The following is a 13753-nucleotide window of genomic DNA, read 5'->3' on the forward strand; positions in this document are numbered from 1 at the left end:
CTCGCCCCAGGACCCCAGCGTTGATGGTGAGGGGAACCATGGGCATCCGAATTCCAACAGTCATAACTGATTACTGACTGCAGCCCACAATGCACTGCTAGCTGGCAGAACTGGAGGGTCTTCTTCTGATCTGACACACTCAGCTTTGTGTCAAACTGGTCTGAAAGTATCACTTTGTAGGTATTTTAATGAGACAAAACCTGGTCAAATACATTTAAAAAATGAGAGAAAAAATCCCAGTCTCCATTACAACATTCATCAGGCTTGACGAGCTCTTCATTACCGCCAGGATATATGACCAGAATCCCCCTCAGACCAAGGAAGAGTCATACTGTGTTGTGACTGCTTTAATGAACTGTGCATGTCGGCCTCTCTCTCTGGCCCAGTCCTCTCAGCAGCAGCACTCCACAGTGTTAGTGTGGGTTATCATAACAGCTCAGAAGCCCAGAGGTGACAGTTACACAGAGCAGGTACAGAGAGGACTGGCCAGATCTAATTGTGTGTTTACCAGTTCACCCGTCTGAGAATGTAGGCTGGCGGGGGTGTGTGTGTGTGTGTGTGTGTGTGTGTGTGTGGAGGGGGTATTGAGATTGGGCTAGGCTCCCTGCGTCGCAGCATTGACAATACAGCAGTGAGAAACCCCAGACATGGCAGGGACCTCACTCTCTCTCACACAGACACTCAGTCTTTTCTTCCTCCGGCTTTAAGTACCCCTGGAATCCATCCTGACTGCTCTATATGAGTAAACAGGCCACAGCTCTTTCTATTGCTACTGCTGTAATGACTAGTCCTAGTAGATGATCCATGCCTCTGCTCTACTATGGTGTGTGTGTGTGTGTGTGGGTAGGCCTGGGTAGTGCTATACCCTTCGAGGTTATGGGGAATACTGGCCATCACTCAGGATTTCTAGAACCATGGCTCTAGAATTAGCACTGCGTTTGTTGGGGTTTTATGACTTCTTTTATGAAGCTAATTTAGAGAACAGGAAGAAGGATGTGGAAAAAGAGTGTAGTATCCAGTTGAAGTGGCGGTGAGGCTGTTTTCTCATACCAGCTCTCACCCTGCCTCCCCTGGTCTGTGATCATATTTCACTAACTACAGACCCCATGAAGTCAGAATAAAACCATTCTCTTCTCTGCCTCCTTGACTTGTTTGATTTTGGAGTGGTCCAGCAGGAAGAGTGGAATGGAGTAGACTACAATCCATACTTGGGCTCCACTGTGCTCCTACCTTTCAAGATTAGGGAGGCTTGGACATGTTTTGGGGAATAGATGGGAATGTTGAGAGATCAGGGGGCTAGTTGAGGGAGGAGGGGAGAGGTTGAGGGGGTAAAAGGGGTGGCCTGAGGGGGGGTCTGGAATGTGTGGAATGAGTACATTAATCCGTCTGGGGGATAAATGATTAGTGGAAAACGGATCCCCAGTCTGTCTCCTGCTGCGTGGCCCAGGGGGGAGACGAGGAGAGGGTTGTTTGTCTATGTAGACCGAGATGTGGTGTTTATGTGTGCCACCTTCCATCTCTTTCATTCCCGTAGTTGTTGCATGCTGTATGGAGCAGCAGACAACAAGGCCAAGGACATGTTTGTGTCTACGCAATCATTATCTGAACTGTTGTATTTCGTTGGTAGGGGTATAGGTTCTCCCCTGGTTATAGTGAACTGTTCACTCTGAATTGATGGCAGGAGACTAGCTGCGACTACCTGTGAGTCGCAAAAGCGCTTTTGTTTTATTTCTGAATAATACTTTGTCTCTGTGCCATGGCTGCAGAGGGAGAGGGAGAGAAGGACTCTGTCAGAGGATGGAGAGAATAAGAGATGAGAGCAACAGTCAGGACAGAGGGAGAGAGATGAGCCAATAGAGTGTGAAATTGGTAGAACAATTTTCATTGGCCCCGCCCAGGGTATGTGAAACTGGTCATCTAGGAAACGGCCAGGGAAGAGCGTATATGGGCAGAACAGATGGATACAGTCAGACAGCCCTCTGTGCATGGGAACAAGAGAATGGAGGAGAGACTGGCTCACTTCACCAGCCAATGGGTTTGAATTGATATGAATGTATGGAGCCAATACATTTCTCTTTCATATGATATGGATAATATCATTATTAGCCCCATAGTGAGTATAACAACACAATGCCTTCTAAATGAATGATTTCCTGGTAGGTATGAAGTATCTACCCTGTGTAATAAAGCTAACTTTCCACATTCACATAATGACCGTTAGCTAGTGTGCTTTCTGAGAACGTGGAGATCATATGAGCCATAGAGAATTAGGCTTTGATATGTATTACAGAATGACTTCAGCTTATTGGGTGTCTGGCTCTGTGCTCTGCCTGTGATGAATCCTCAGGTTTCTGATTGTGAAATGCCTTTTGATAAATGGCCCACAGAGACGGGTCATTTAAGTCACTATCTTGTTTATTTATTTATTTAGGCTTTAGAAGAGAATTAAAGATGCTAAATGACAGTTTGAAGGCCTAACCCTTCGTCAGTGGAGAGGGAGTAAAGCAGGTGACAAGGAGAGAGTATTAGAACAAGTGAAAACAGAGGAAGTAGGTAGAGACCAGCACACCATTTTATAGCAGTGACTGGATCGATGAATCAATGGCTGAGGTCATCAGTATTTCTGACTACCGACGTTCAGCTGCCATTTTGAAAAACGCGATTGGTCTCTGATGTGAATCATATTCTGATCATGTATATCTGAGTTGATGTAGCTCGGTGTTGGGTGCTTCGATTCAAAGCGATCACAGCTACAAGGTCTGGTTGAAAATCAACAGGACGTGGATGATAACCATCGGAGTTAAATAGAAAGTTATTCTCATGAAAACCCAGTGAAAAGCTCTGTCACGGAGAGGGAGAGTAATCAAACTGGAGCTCTGGAGTCTGGTGTGTCGTCAGGAACCTGGCCACTTCTACTCAGCAACCCATCGATCATCCCTCCTGTTTTGCTATTCTCATCAGACGCGTACAATTTGGAGAGCAATAGCTTTTGGGGTTGGCTGAGGCAGTGGAAAGGTTGTCTGTAATAGAGCAATAGACAGGTATGAATATAAACAGACAGTGTGTCTCTGGGAGGAAAAAAAGAGCACCACAGGCCAGAGAAATAGGAGCGCTCAACGATATGGTCATTTATCAGTGTGACTAGTCGCCAGCTGCAGTTCACACTATAGTGACATAACAAAAGGTCGTGCCTATAACACCTGGTAGACATTCAGGTAGCCAGTCAGTTCTCTGATGAAAGGTGACCGACATGAATGATTTATCATTCCAACCATCATTTGAGTTTAAAGATGATCATCCGTAGAGTTATATTTGTTCCTGGGACTCATTGTTCAAATCTGTCATGAGGTCACAGTCACGGATCTGTGGGCTTAATAAAACCATGTAAGCTCTTTATCTTCTGATCAAATATGGGCTTGGGCTGGGGCGCAATGTACCCATGACGCAGGGTCCAGCAGTGACAGCTGCCCTCTGTGGCTGTCCAGTCTAGTCAGAGGGACATGGGGCTGGTCAGGTAAACACAGTGACCTTAAAGGGTATCCAATGGTGACCTTCAGTGTGGCTGAGTCACGCCCAGACCTCCACAAGCCACCTGACACTGACAACACCTCATACCATGGGCTACCAGGGTGAGTCTGAATGGAGCTGAGGCACAATGAGCTTTTAGGGAGTTAGGACAGAGCTATGCCAGAGACACAGAGAGGGAAGGGGTTGCAATAGGACCAGAGTTGTCACCAACACATACACAGTAAGCTTGTGTCCCTCTGACCCCTTCTGAGAGTGCTCTGACTGTTTCATCTATAACCATCCACTGTAGCTGTCATGTCAGTTTTCACCGTTTACAACATGCCTTTCTCTTTAAAGAATTGCAGTGGATTCATGATGCACATGCACACAAAGAATCAGTGTGTCCTCACTTCACCCCTTTCCCACTCTCTCCCTGGCTCAAAGCGTCATCCCCAGGGTGGGTAGATTTAGGGGCGTCAGGCAGGCTGCTGGTTCAGCAGACAGTGTAGGGGATATTCTCTGCTGGTGACAGAGACCACTCACATCGTGGTTGTCTGTAATGCCGGGGCTACACAGACACATTTTAACGTGACAAGACAACTTTATCAGTGTAACCTACAGCAGCGGGACTGTGAAATCAAACCCATTCAGAGATTGGAGAGCACAGCAATACTGGTTAGATATTGATGGAGGTGGTAAGAGGGTGGTATTAGTGGAGGGGGCATTCCTCCCAGTGATGTTGATGTTTAGGAATTTAAGGTATGTTTGGAAGATTTCCACAGGAAATGAAACAACCTCTGTCTTTCTTCCCATGAATGTCGAGGACTCCATCCTTACAGCGTCAGAACGTTGTCTGCATTTTAGGAGAAAAGGTTATCCAAACACAGAGGTGCCTCAGTGGCTATGATGTTTGTCCAATTTACAAGATGTTTCCATCTGGACTCAAATAGCTTCCTACCCAGAGACCCTCATTGTGTTGACTCCGTGTGTTATATCCCTCCGGATGATATACCTTCTGGTGTCACTGTGTCATGTCAGCTATGTCACCTATCCCCAAATAACTTTGTGATTTCATTTCCCATACATTCTGGGGTTGGGAGAGTGCCTGTCACATCATTCCGACAGGTCCTGTTCCATTACATTTTTGGGGTTGATAGCCACTCCGATAAACTGGCATGCCTCCACAACACCCACTAAAGAGCTTCATCAGAGTCAATCTATGGAGAAAAAAAGAGAGTTGAGTTACTGTCCAGTCCACAGAGCAGGTTCTTGTTAGAGTAGATGAATAGATGCTGAGTCATGAGTGGGCTGAGGGGGTGAATAATGAGAGGCAGAAGGAGAATCATGAGGACAGCAGCTGCAGCAGGTATTTATCTGGCAGACCACTGATCTATCTAGCATCTGTCTCTATCTATGCTTTTAACCCAGGAGTCTCCAACCCTGTTCCTGGAGAGCTACCATCCTGTAGGTTTAGACTCCAACCCCATTTGTAACCTCGCTGATTCAGCTTATCAACCAGCTAATTATTAGAATCAGGTGCGCTTGATTACGGTTGGAGCAAAATCCTAGAAGTCGCTGGCTCTCCAGGAACAGGGTTGGAGATAAAATCTACAGGAGGGTATCTCTCCAGGAACAGGGTTGGAGATAAAAGCCTACAGGAGGGTATCTCTCCAGGAACAGGGTTGGAGATAAAAGCCTACAGGAGGGTATCTCTCCAGGAACAGGGTTGGAGATAAAAGCCTACAGGAGGGTATCTCTCCAGGAACAGGGTTGGAGAGCCCTGGTCTAGGCTGTTTGAACATTGACTTTTAGATCAGGTGGATCAGCTTTAATTTTGAAGATAGATTTTGGCTTACATCAATGTAATTGTCTGCATAATTTCCAATCCCCTATATTATTATTATTATTATTATTTTTCCTAACCCTATCACCCCTCCCCTAATTGTAGTAAACTAATGGACAACAACACTTTGGCTTCTACTTCCAGCTTATACATACAGTGCCTTGCGAAAGTATTCGTCCCCCTTGAACTTTGCGACCTGTTTTGTGAAGAATCAACAACAAGTGGGACACAATCATGAAGTGGAACGACATTTATTGGATATTTCAAACTTTTTTAACAAATCAAAAACTGAAAAATTGGGCGTGCAAAATTATTCAGCCCCTTTACTTTCAGTGCAGCAAACTCTCTCCAGAAGTTCAGTGAGGATCTCTGAATGATCCAATGTTGACCTAAATGACTAATGATGATAAATACAATCCACCTGTGTGTGATCAAGTCTCCGTATAAATGCACCTGCACTGTGATAGTCTCAGAGGTCCGTCAAAAGCGCAGAGAGCATCATGAAGAACAAGGAACACACCAGGCAGGTCCGAGATACTGTTGTGAAGAAGTTTAAAGCCGGATTTGGATACAAAAAGATTTCCCAAGCTTTAAACATCCCAAGGAGCACTGTGCAAGCGATAATATTGAAATGGAAGGAGTATCAGACCACTGCAAATCTACCAAGACCTGGCCGTCCCTCTAAACTTTCAGCTCATACAAGGAGAAGACTGATCAGAGATGCAGCCAAGAGCCCATGCAGCCCATGATCACTCTGGATGAACTGCAGAGATCTACAGCTGAGGTGGGAGACTCTGTCCATAGGACAACAATCAGTCGTATATTGCACAAATCTGGCCTTTATGGAAGAGTGGCAAGAAGAAAGCCATTTCTTAAAGATATCCATAAAAAGTGTCATTTAAAGTTTGCCACAAGCCACCTGGGAGACACACCAAACATGTGGAAGAAGGTGCTCTGGTCAGATGAAACCAAAATTGAACTTTTTGGCAACAATGCAAAACGTTATGTTTGGCGTAAAAGCAACACAGCTCATCACCCTGAACACACCATCCCCACTGTCAAACATGGTGGTGGCAGCATCATGGTTTGGGCCTGCTTTTCTTCAGCAGGGACAGGGAAGATGGTTCAAATTGATGGGAAGATGGATGGAGCCAAATACAGGACCATTCTGGAAGAAAACCTGATGGAGTCTGCAAAAGACCTGAGACTGGGACGGAGATTTGTCTTCCAACAAGACAATGATCCAAAACATAAAGCAAAATCTACAATGGAATGGTTCAAAAATAAACATATCCAGGTGTTAGAATGGCCAAGTCAAAGTCCAGACCTGAATCCAATCGAGAATCTGTGGAAAGAACTGAAAACTGCTGTTCACAAATGCTCTCCATCCAACCTCACTGAGCTCGAGCTGTTTTGCAAGGAGGAATGGGAAAAAATGTCAGTCTCTCGATGTGCAAAACTGATAGAGACATACCCCAAGCGACTTACAGCTGTAATCGCAGCAAAAGGTTGCGCTACAAAGTATTAACTTAAGGGTGCTGAATAATTTTGCACGCCCAATTTTTCAGTTTTTGATTTGTTAAAAAAGTTTGAAATATCCAATAAATGTCGTTCCACTTCATGATTGTGTCCCACTTGTTGTTGATTCTTCACAAAAAAATACAGTTTTATATCTTTATGTTTGAAGCCTGAAATGTGGCAAAAGGTCGCAAAGTTCAAGGGGGCCGAATACTTTCGCAAGGCACTGTACTATACATTTTACAGACACAGTATATTTTACAATAGTTATCTTTTGTTTGGTTTTAGTCCTATCCAATACCAAAACCCTCCCATCTATCTCTGAAGACCATCCAGTTTTGATATCTATTTGCTATGTATTTTTCAACTGTGCTGTTTCACTAAGATTCTGAACCTTTATACATTTTACTGACACAGTATATTTTACATTTAGTTATCTTGTTATTTTTAGTCCCACCCTTCAGCTCCCCTCAACCCCTCCCATCCATCTCTGAACACCATCCAGTTTTGATGTCTATTTGCCATATATTTTTCAGCTGTGATGTTTCACAAAAGTTCTGAACCTTTCTATTCTCATAGATTTTACATATTGTCAATTAAAGATAAACATTTTTGCTAAGAGTATTATTATATTATTGGTGGATTGACTATGACTTTTAAATCACCCAGCAGTGCTATTTGCAGATTTAGTAAATGTTGCAGTTCTTCAGCCATTCCTGAAACTGCGACCAAAAAACTGCGACCAAACTGCGACCAAAAACAAGCTACATATGGATAGAACCTGAACAAATTATTTAATGATTCTATCTCTTTGTAGCAAAATCTGCGGAGCTGGGACGGTTGTATCCTCCATATATATAACATTCTATTGGTTGCAAGAATTTTGTATAATAATTTAAATTGAAAAACCTTTTTTGAATCCAGCGTCATTTTGTGTATCAGTACATAAACCAAGTGGCATGAACTATTTTGCAATCTATTTGGCACAGCAGTCAATGCATTTTTTTGGTCCTTAAATTTTATATTTATTTATCATTTACAAAGATCGTAACTTTTTTTTTGTTCTATAGTTTTTTTAAATCAATTAGTATATTTGAGTTGAACCATAATATTGGATGTAATATTTGTTCTGTCTTTTCTGGTGGATTAAACTGAAATTGGGGTTAGGGAGGGTTTGGCCGGTTGTCTCATCGCGCACTAGCGCCTCCTCTGGCGGGCCGGGCACAGTGCACGCTAACAGGTCGTCAGGTGCACGGTGTTTCCTCCAACACATTGGTGCGGCTGGCTTCCGGGTTGGATGCACGCTGTGTTAAGAAGCAGTGCGGCTTGGTTGGGTTGTGTTTCGGAGGACGCATGGCTTTCGACCTTCTTCTTTCCCGAGCTCGTACGGGAGTTGTAGCGATGAGACAATATAGTAACTACTAACAATTGGATACCATGAAAAGGGTGTAACATTTTAATTCAATAAAATAGTGATATTTTGGAGATTATTTCATTTTCAAGTGAGAGGTTGTAATCTGAATAAAGTATACCTGACTGAATCCTTTGGTGAGAGCCCGCTGAATTCATATTCATTATATCTATAGGCCTGTTTAATTTTGTCTGGCTTGCCATTCCAAATTAAATGGAATATGGATTTCATTTAGTAGCCCCCAATTGTAGCTAGGTAAGGATCTTATCATACCTCCGTCGGCAGAATAAAAGGTTATAGAAACATTATTATTATTATTGAATAGTTTCAGAGCACCTGCATACACTCAGTGATATCCAGCTACATCTGAGACTTAGGCCCAGTACTCTTTAACCTCGTTTGTTGCTTGTGTTTACTGGATTAAACACTTGCCTTGCAGCATGGAGGAAGACGCTTGCCAAATTGGCGGCTTTCATCTGGGAATTCGCTGCAACTGGGTGTTCAACTTTAGTAGTTCTGTCATATTGAATATCTTGTTTTTCAATATATGGATGAAATTAGGGTATGATTTGATAATATCAAGCACCTCCTCAACCACAGAGCCAGGGTGTCAGAGCAGTCCTCTGTGGATCCTAGGATTTGTAGTCTACATGGCTGCCCTCAGAGTTTAGGACTAGGCATGTCCAATCTGCTATGGATTAAAATCTCTTTTGAAATGAAAGACGTGTTAAGATCTGACCCTGACACAGCATGACTGTTTCTCATACAGCTAGAGTCTTTATGAATGGGCTATAAGGCTGATCTGATCACACTCCTCAGTGTCTGCTGGGGCAGAACAGGACCACACTGTCACTGCAGGCCAGGGGACTCCTGTTGACATAAACACTGCATGGTGGGGGGGTGTTCATTTCTTGTCTGGATGTCATAAAATGGCCTATGTGTGTGTGCACATTATCTGTAGTGGAATAGGCTGATTCTGACTCAGTCTTTTTGTTTTTTTCCCCCACAGATCGTGAAGACCAATCAATCCTTTGCACGTGAGTATCCTACTACTCTGTTGGGATCATTTCTATTGACATCCTTTTCACTCACATTTCACTGAAACATTTTACATGATTGAAAACAGCTTGCTTTTCAAATCAAATCAAGTATGAAATAAAAAGTAACACAATAAGATTACATAACAATAACGAGGGCATAACACAGGGGGTACCTAGTCAATGTGCAGGGCTACAGGTTAGTCGAGGTAATCAAATGGGGGTAATGACATTGACTAAATTTAACATATCAAAAATAGTTATGTGTATATTTCAGTGTTCCACATCCGAGGTATATTATCATCCCAAACCTTTATCTAAACTGCATCATGCTAATGCACCTCTGATGACGCCTGAGGATGTTCTGAGGCCTCTGCTCTGCTCCGTCAGTATGCTAGCTGTCCTGCTCCTGAAACATTACCTCATTAAACTGCCCAATAAGGTAAACTGATCGCCTCAGCCTGCCAAGTCCTGCTCTGACACCATCTCTCAAAGAGGACTCAGAGGGTAGAGGTTGTTTTTTTAAGGTGGGCCGATTCCAGAGGAGACTCAGTGGCTTTATGGGATGGAAAAGTAACCTGTCTGGCGCTGAGACTGATGTGGCTGCACCTTCAGTAGGATCGCAGTGACGTACCCCGTCTTGTCCTTGAGTTCAATTTTGGTGATTTCCTCCATGCAGAGTTGCATCCCAGTCACTCCTTTCAGATTTACAGTCGAGCTCTTAGACTTGGGGAAGAAGGCAGAACAAGCCTACAGTATGTGGGAGTGAAGTGAGCAGCATTAGCATCTGTTAGTTGGTCAGAATGGGAGTTATACTGAAGTGATTAGAAAGGTCCTGCCATCCTGCTGGTTTTCAATTAGGGACTAGATCTAAAAAGCTTTATGATGTAGTTATGGAACTAAGTTGGCCTTTGAGCAACTTTGTGCAGAGTAGAAGGAGTTATGAGTGTGGTTTGGTACACAGTCTTCAAACAATTACACCCCCTGTTGGCCAGGATGCTACTTCCCGAGTTCTTGAGTGCTATATGCCAATGATCTCATTTAGACCGACCCATTATCACAGCAATAAGCACACCAATCTTACACCATCTTATAAAGTTGTCATGTCTGGCCAGAAACCTACTCTGTTGTACTATCTGAGAGAGAATCCAGTCTTCCTGTCATTGAAAACCAGTGAGAACTGGTTTACATGCCAGTCCACATGAGTAAGTAATTTGGTTTACAGAACAGAAAGTGGGTCAAAGACCTGTGGAATCTCTCACCTTAAGAGTGTGACCCACTGATGCAAGAGTCACAGGCCTCACACACTGATGACCTGGCTACCTTGTGCTTGAATAAGAAGAGTGACTAATACAGAAAGCCAGTCTGCTTGGAATGAAGAAAAGTATGTCCCATGCCCAAATCTGATGTTGTCGTTTCAACCTAAAACATCTCACTGTTCTCACAATTGTAATGTGACATCAAATGAATCTGAAATGGCATTTGATTAACATATATTACACTATACCCCCACACCACCCATTTACAAAGTGTAGAGGAGGAGACTCGCATTGAGTTGCACTCTGGCCATTTATCCATTAAGCCAGCATTCTGTGTGGAGAGCTAATAGCTGGCTATGGTAAAGCCACGGGTATGTGGCTGGGTCTGGAGGGGAGTGAGAGTTGGGTCCTGGCGGAGCTGTGGACATCCCTGTCATTAGAGCCGGGCCAAAAGCAGAGCCTAGAAACCCTGGAGACCTGCCCACCCAACCACAGGACCCTGGAGTTAAAATCAGACAGAGCAGAGCAGGGAAAACAAACAACAGTATCAGACTCTCTCTAGTCTATAGTATGTCCCAGGGCTGAGCAGAGCCACCCCATCTGACATGATGAGCCTATGGGCTGGGCTGGGTCGTTTATGTGTTTTGACTGTATTTGGTTGAGAATATATGTGGAAGCCTTCCAGGAAGCTTGGCTCTGTCTAGCAACCAAAGGCACATTCATAACAGTAGACAAAGGGTTATGCAACTATTTGCTGGAAGTGTTCAACAGTGCTGAAATGTTATTTATTTTATGAGGCCTGCTTGGTAGTAGATTAGACCAGTTTCTTTGCTCTCCCTCATCCCTCCACCCCCTCCTCTCTCTCCCCCCATCCTCTCTTCCTATGTATTGTATATGATATGTATTGGTCCTGTCTTTCTCCTCCTCACACAGAGGCGAGTCGGGTGCCGGCAAGACAGAAAACACCAAAAAGGTCATCCAGTACCTGGCCCACGTCGCCTCGTCACACAAAGGACGCAAAGACCACAACATTCCTGTGAGTGTTACCATTCCCTCCTTCCCTGTTCCCTTCCTGAACTCCTCCTGTTAAACCCTCCAACGTGTCCATGCCGGACCCAAAGGCCGAGGCTTTACCACAGTGTGTACTCAACTTACTTCTAAACAATGTGTTCTAGTTTAATGACCCCTGATGCTAATGGCTAACGCAGCTCCTCCAGTAGAGTCTAATCAGTTTGTTGTTGTGTACCATCTTAACCTGAACGGTCTCCGCTCCAGCTCTGTGGTGCTCAGTGCCACTCTGTCAGAGACAAATGTTAGCAGGATAATGTTAGCAGGATAATGTTAGCAGTATAATGTTAGCCACCAGTAGGTTCACTGCTTATGGCTTGTGTTTGACATAAGCACCTCCAGGTCTAACCCTTCCCTTTGTTTATTACCTGAAACAAACAGCCCGAATCCACTAAAGCGTTGAACAAGCTCCAGGCAAGTGTTTCCCCACTTTCTAAAACACTTGTGCTCCGTTTGGATGTTTTTGCATGCCCTTCCCGAAATCAAACTGTACTGTCTTTTCCCATGAACGTATCTCTGCTGGCTACAGTATATGTGGTATTTGTTTGTGCTGGCAAAACGTTTAAGTCTGCTATCAAACCGGCAGACTCGTATTACATTGTGTTTTATCAGTTGTTTTAGGTTTATTTAAAGGACATGCCCAACAGTGTCAACATACAGTAAGCCTTAAAAAGTGAAAGAAATATTTTGTCATTTGAAAAACAGTGACTGTTCATTTGCAGTGACCTTAAAATAATTAACCCCATATGCATGTGCTTTCTGTGTTTAGGTTTCAGTCATATTTATCTTTGTTATTCCCACTTTGAATGTCCATGGCAATGAGAGGATTTGGTGTGAACTGTGAAATCACATCAGACTGTGGCTCTCCAAACCCTCTTCCACAACAGCCCTCTAATATCTCAACCATTCTCCTTTATTCATGCTAGCTTTTCATTTGATTAGCTCAGAAAGCCTTTGGCATAGCTTCAAATACCTTTAATGCACTGTTAATGCCCACGGCCACACTAATACTGTTTGTGTCCATAATAACACCTGACTGCTCATTCACACTCAGTGGATTCCTGTCCTACAGTACAGTCTGTGAGTAGCTGTTTCTTTTGATTGTTCCTAATCAATAAGCACATGTTGGGTCAGTGATGTGGGAATGCTGTGACCTTCCTATCCCCATCTCAATCCTCACTTGGACATCTTTGGGAATGAAATTAAGCTACTATTGTCTCTCTGCTGCATAACATGGGCATGCTTCAGTAACAATGGAGGCTCACCTGGGACTAATACACCGCATCATTTTTCAGCTTGATTCATGATCCACTGTTCCCCCACAGAGACTTCTAACTTTACAGCATTCTTTCCAACTGAATACTCCACTGTGGATACTTCTGAGTGTAAATTAGATATTTACTGGCCCACATTGTCCCCCCACTCAGTTTGCCCAGGAGCTATTTGTCTTTCCCAAAACCTTTTTTTCCCCCTCTGTAAAGCTATGCGTTGCTGAAGCAGATGCTGCTAAGATTAAACACCCCCTAAAAAAATTACACTCACCCAGGTTGTGTGTATGTAGTGTTGATGTGTGGCGTTATCCTGGCTGTAACTCTGTACCTGGGTCCATGTGCCAGAATACACCAGTCCACTACAGCCCACTGCCCTCCCACACCACGCTACCTCTGTGTCCAGTTAGGATCCCTATGAGCACAGGCCAGAGGAATGTGGAGCGAGGGGATGATGGGAGGGAGGAGAGGGGAGGCTGGGGGCCAAGTAGCAGCTCTGATAGAAGAGTGGGCCCCAGACACCCAGTAGCCAGGAGCTTGGGGATTTTTCAGTGGGGCAGAGCTGTGGAAGTATTGCATTGATCTGATACAATGTGTGTGCATTAGGGAGGTATTGTGCAGTGTAGTAGGTAAAGGATAAGAGAGGGAGTGAAAATGTCCACATCACCCTTCCCTAGCGTCCAGCCATCAGGAGAGAGTGGTTTGACTGGAGCAGCTCTCTGACTCTGATCCAGACAGTGGGAGGAGGAACTCAATACCCCCATGTGATCTGTACAGTTTAGATCTGATTTCCACCCTGAGTTGAGCTCCTGAAAGAAAAGTAGTCCTCACGTCCTGTTCTG

General features: G+C 44.1%; 1 protein-coding gene across 2 annotated transcripts in view; it reads left to right on the top strand.

The window, feature by feature from the left end:
- Positions 1-13753, top strand: part of LOC110538962 (myosin-10) — a 64853-nt gene that overhangs the window by 21797 nt on the left and 29303 nt on the right. Inside the window, exons 4-6 of one of the 2 annotated variants that reach the window (XM_036938505.2) lie at positions 9289-9316; positions 11509-11611; positions 12025-12057. In XM_036938505.2, coding sequence (XP_036794400.2) covers positions 9289-9316; positions 11509-11611; positions 12025-12057 — 164 coding nt within the window. The remainder of the gene's footprint in view (positions 1-9288; positions 9317-11508; positions 11612-12024; positions 12058-13753) is intronic. The other variant, XM_036938507.2, reaches the window with a different exon arrangement.

The sequence above is a fragment of the Oncorhynchus mykiss genome, chromosome 12 (assembly GCF_057628025.1).
Source record: "Oncorhynchus mykiss isolate SJ-2025 chromosome 12, ASM5762802v1, whole genome shotgun sequence".
NCBI lineage: Eukaryota > Metazoa > Chordata > Actinopteri > Salmoniformes > Salmonidae > Oncorhynchus > Oncorhynchus mykiss.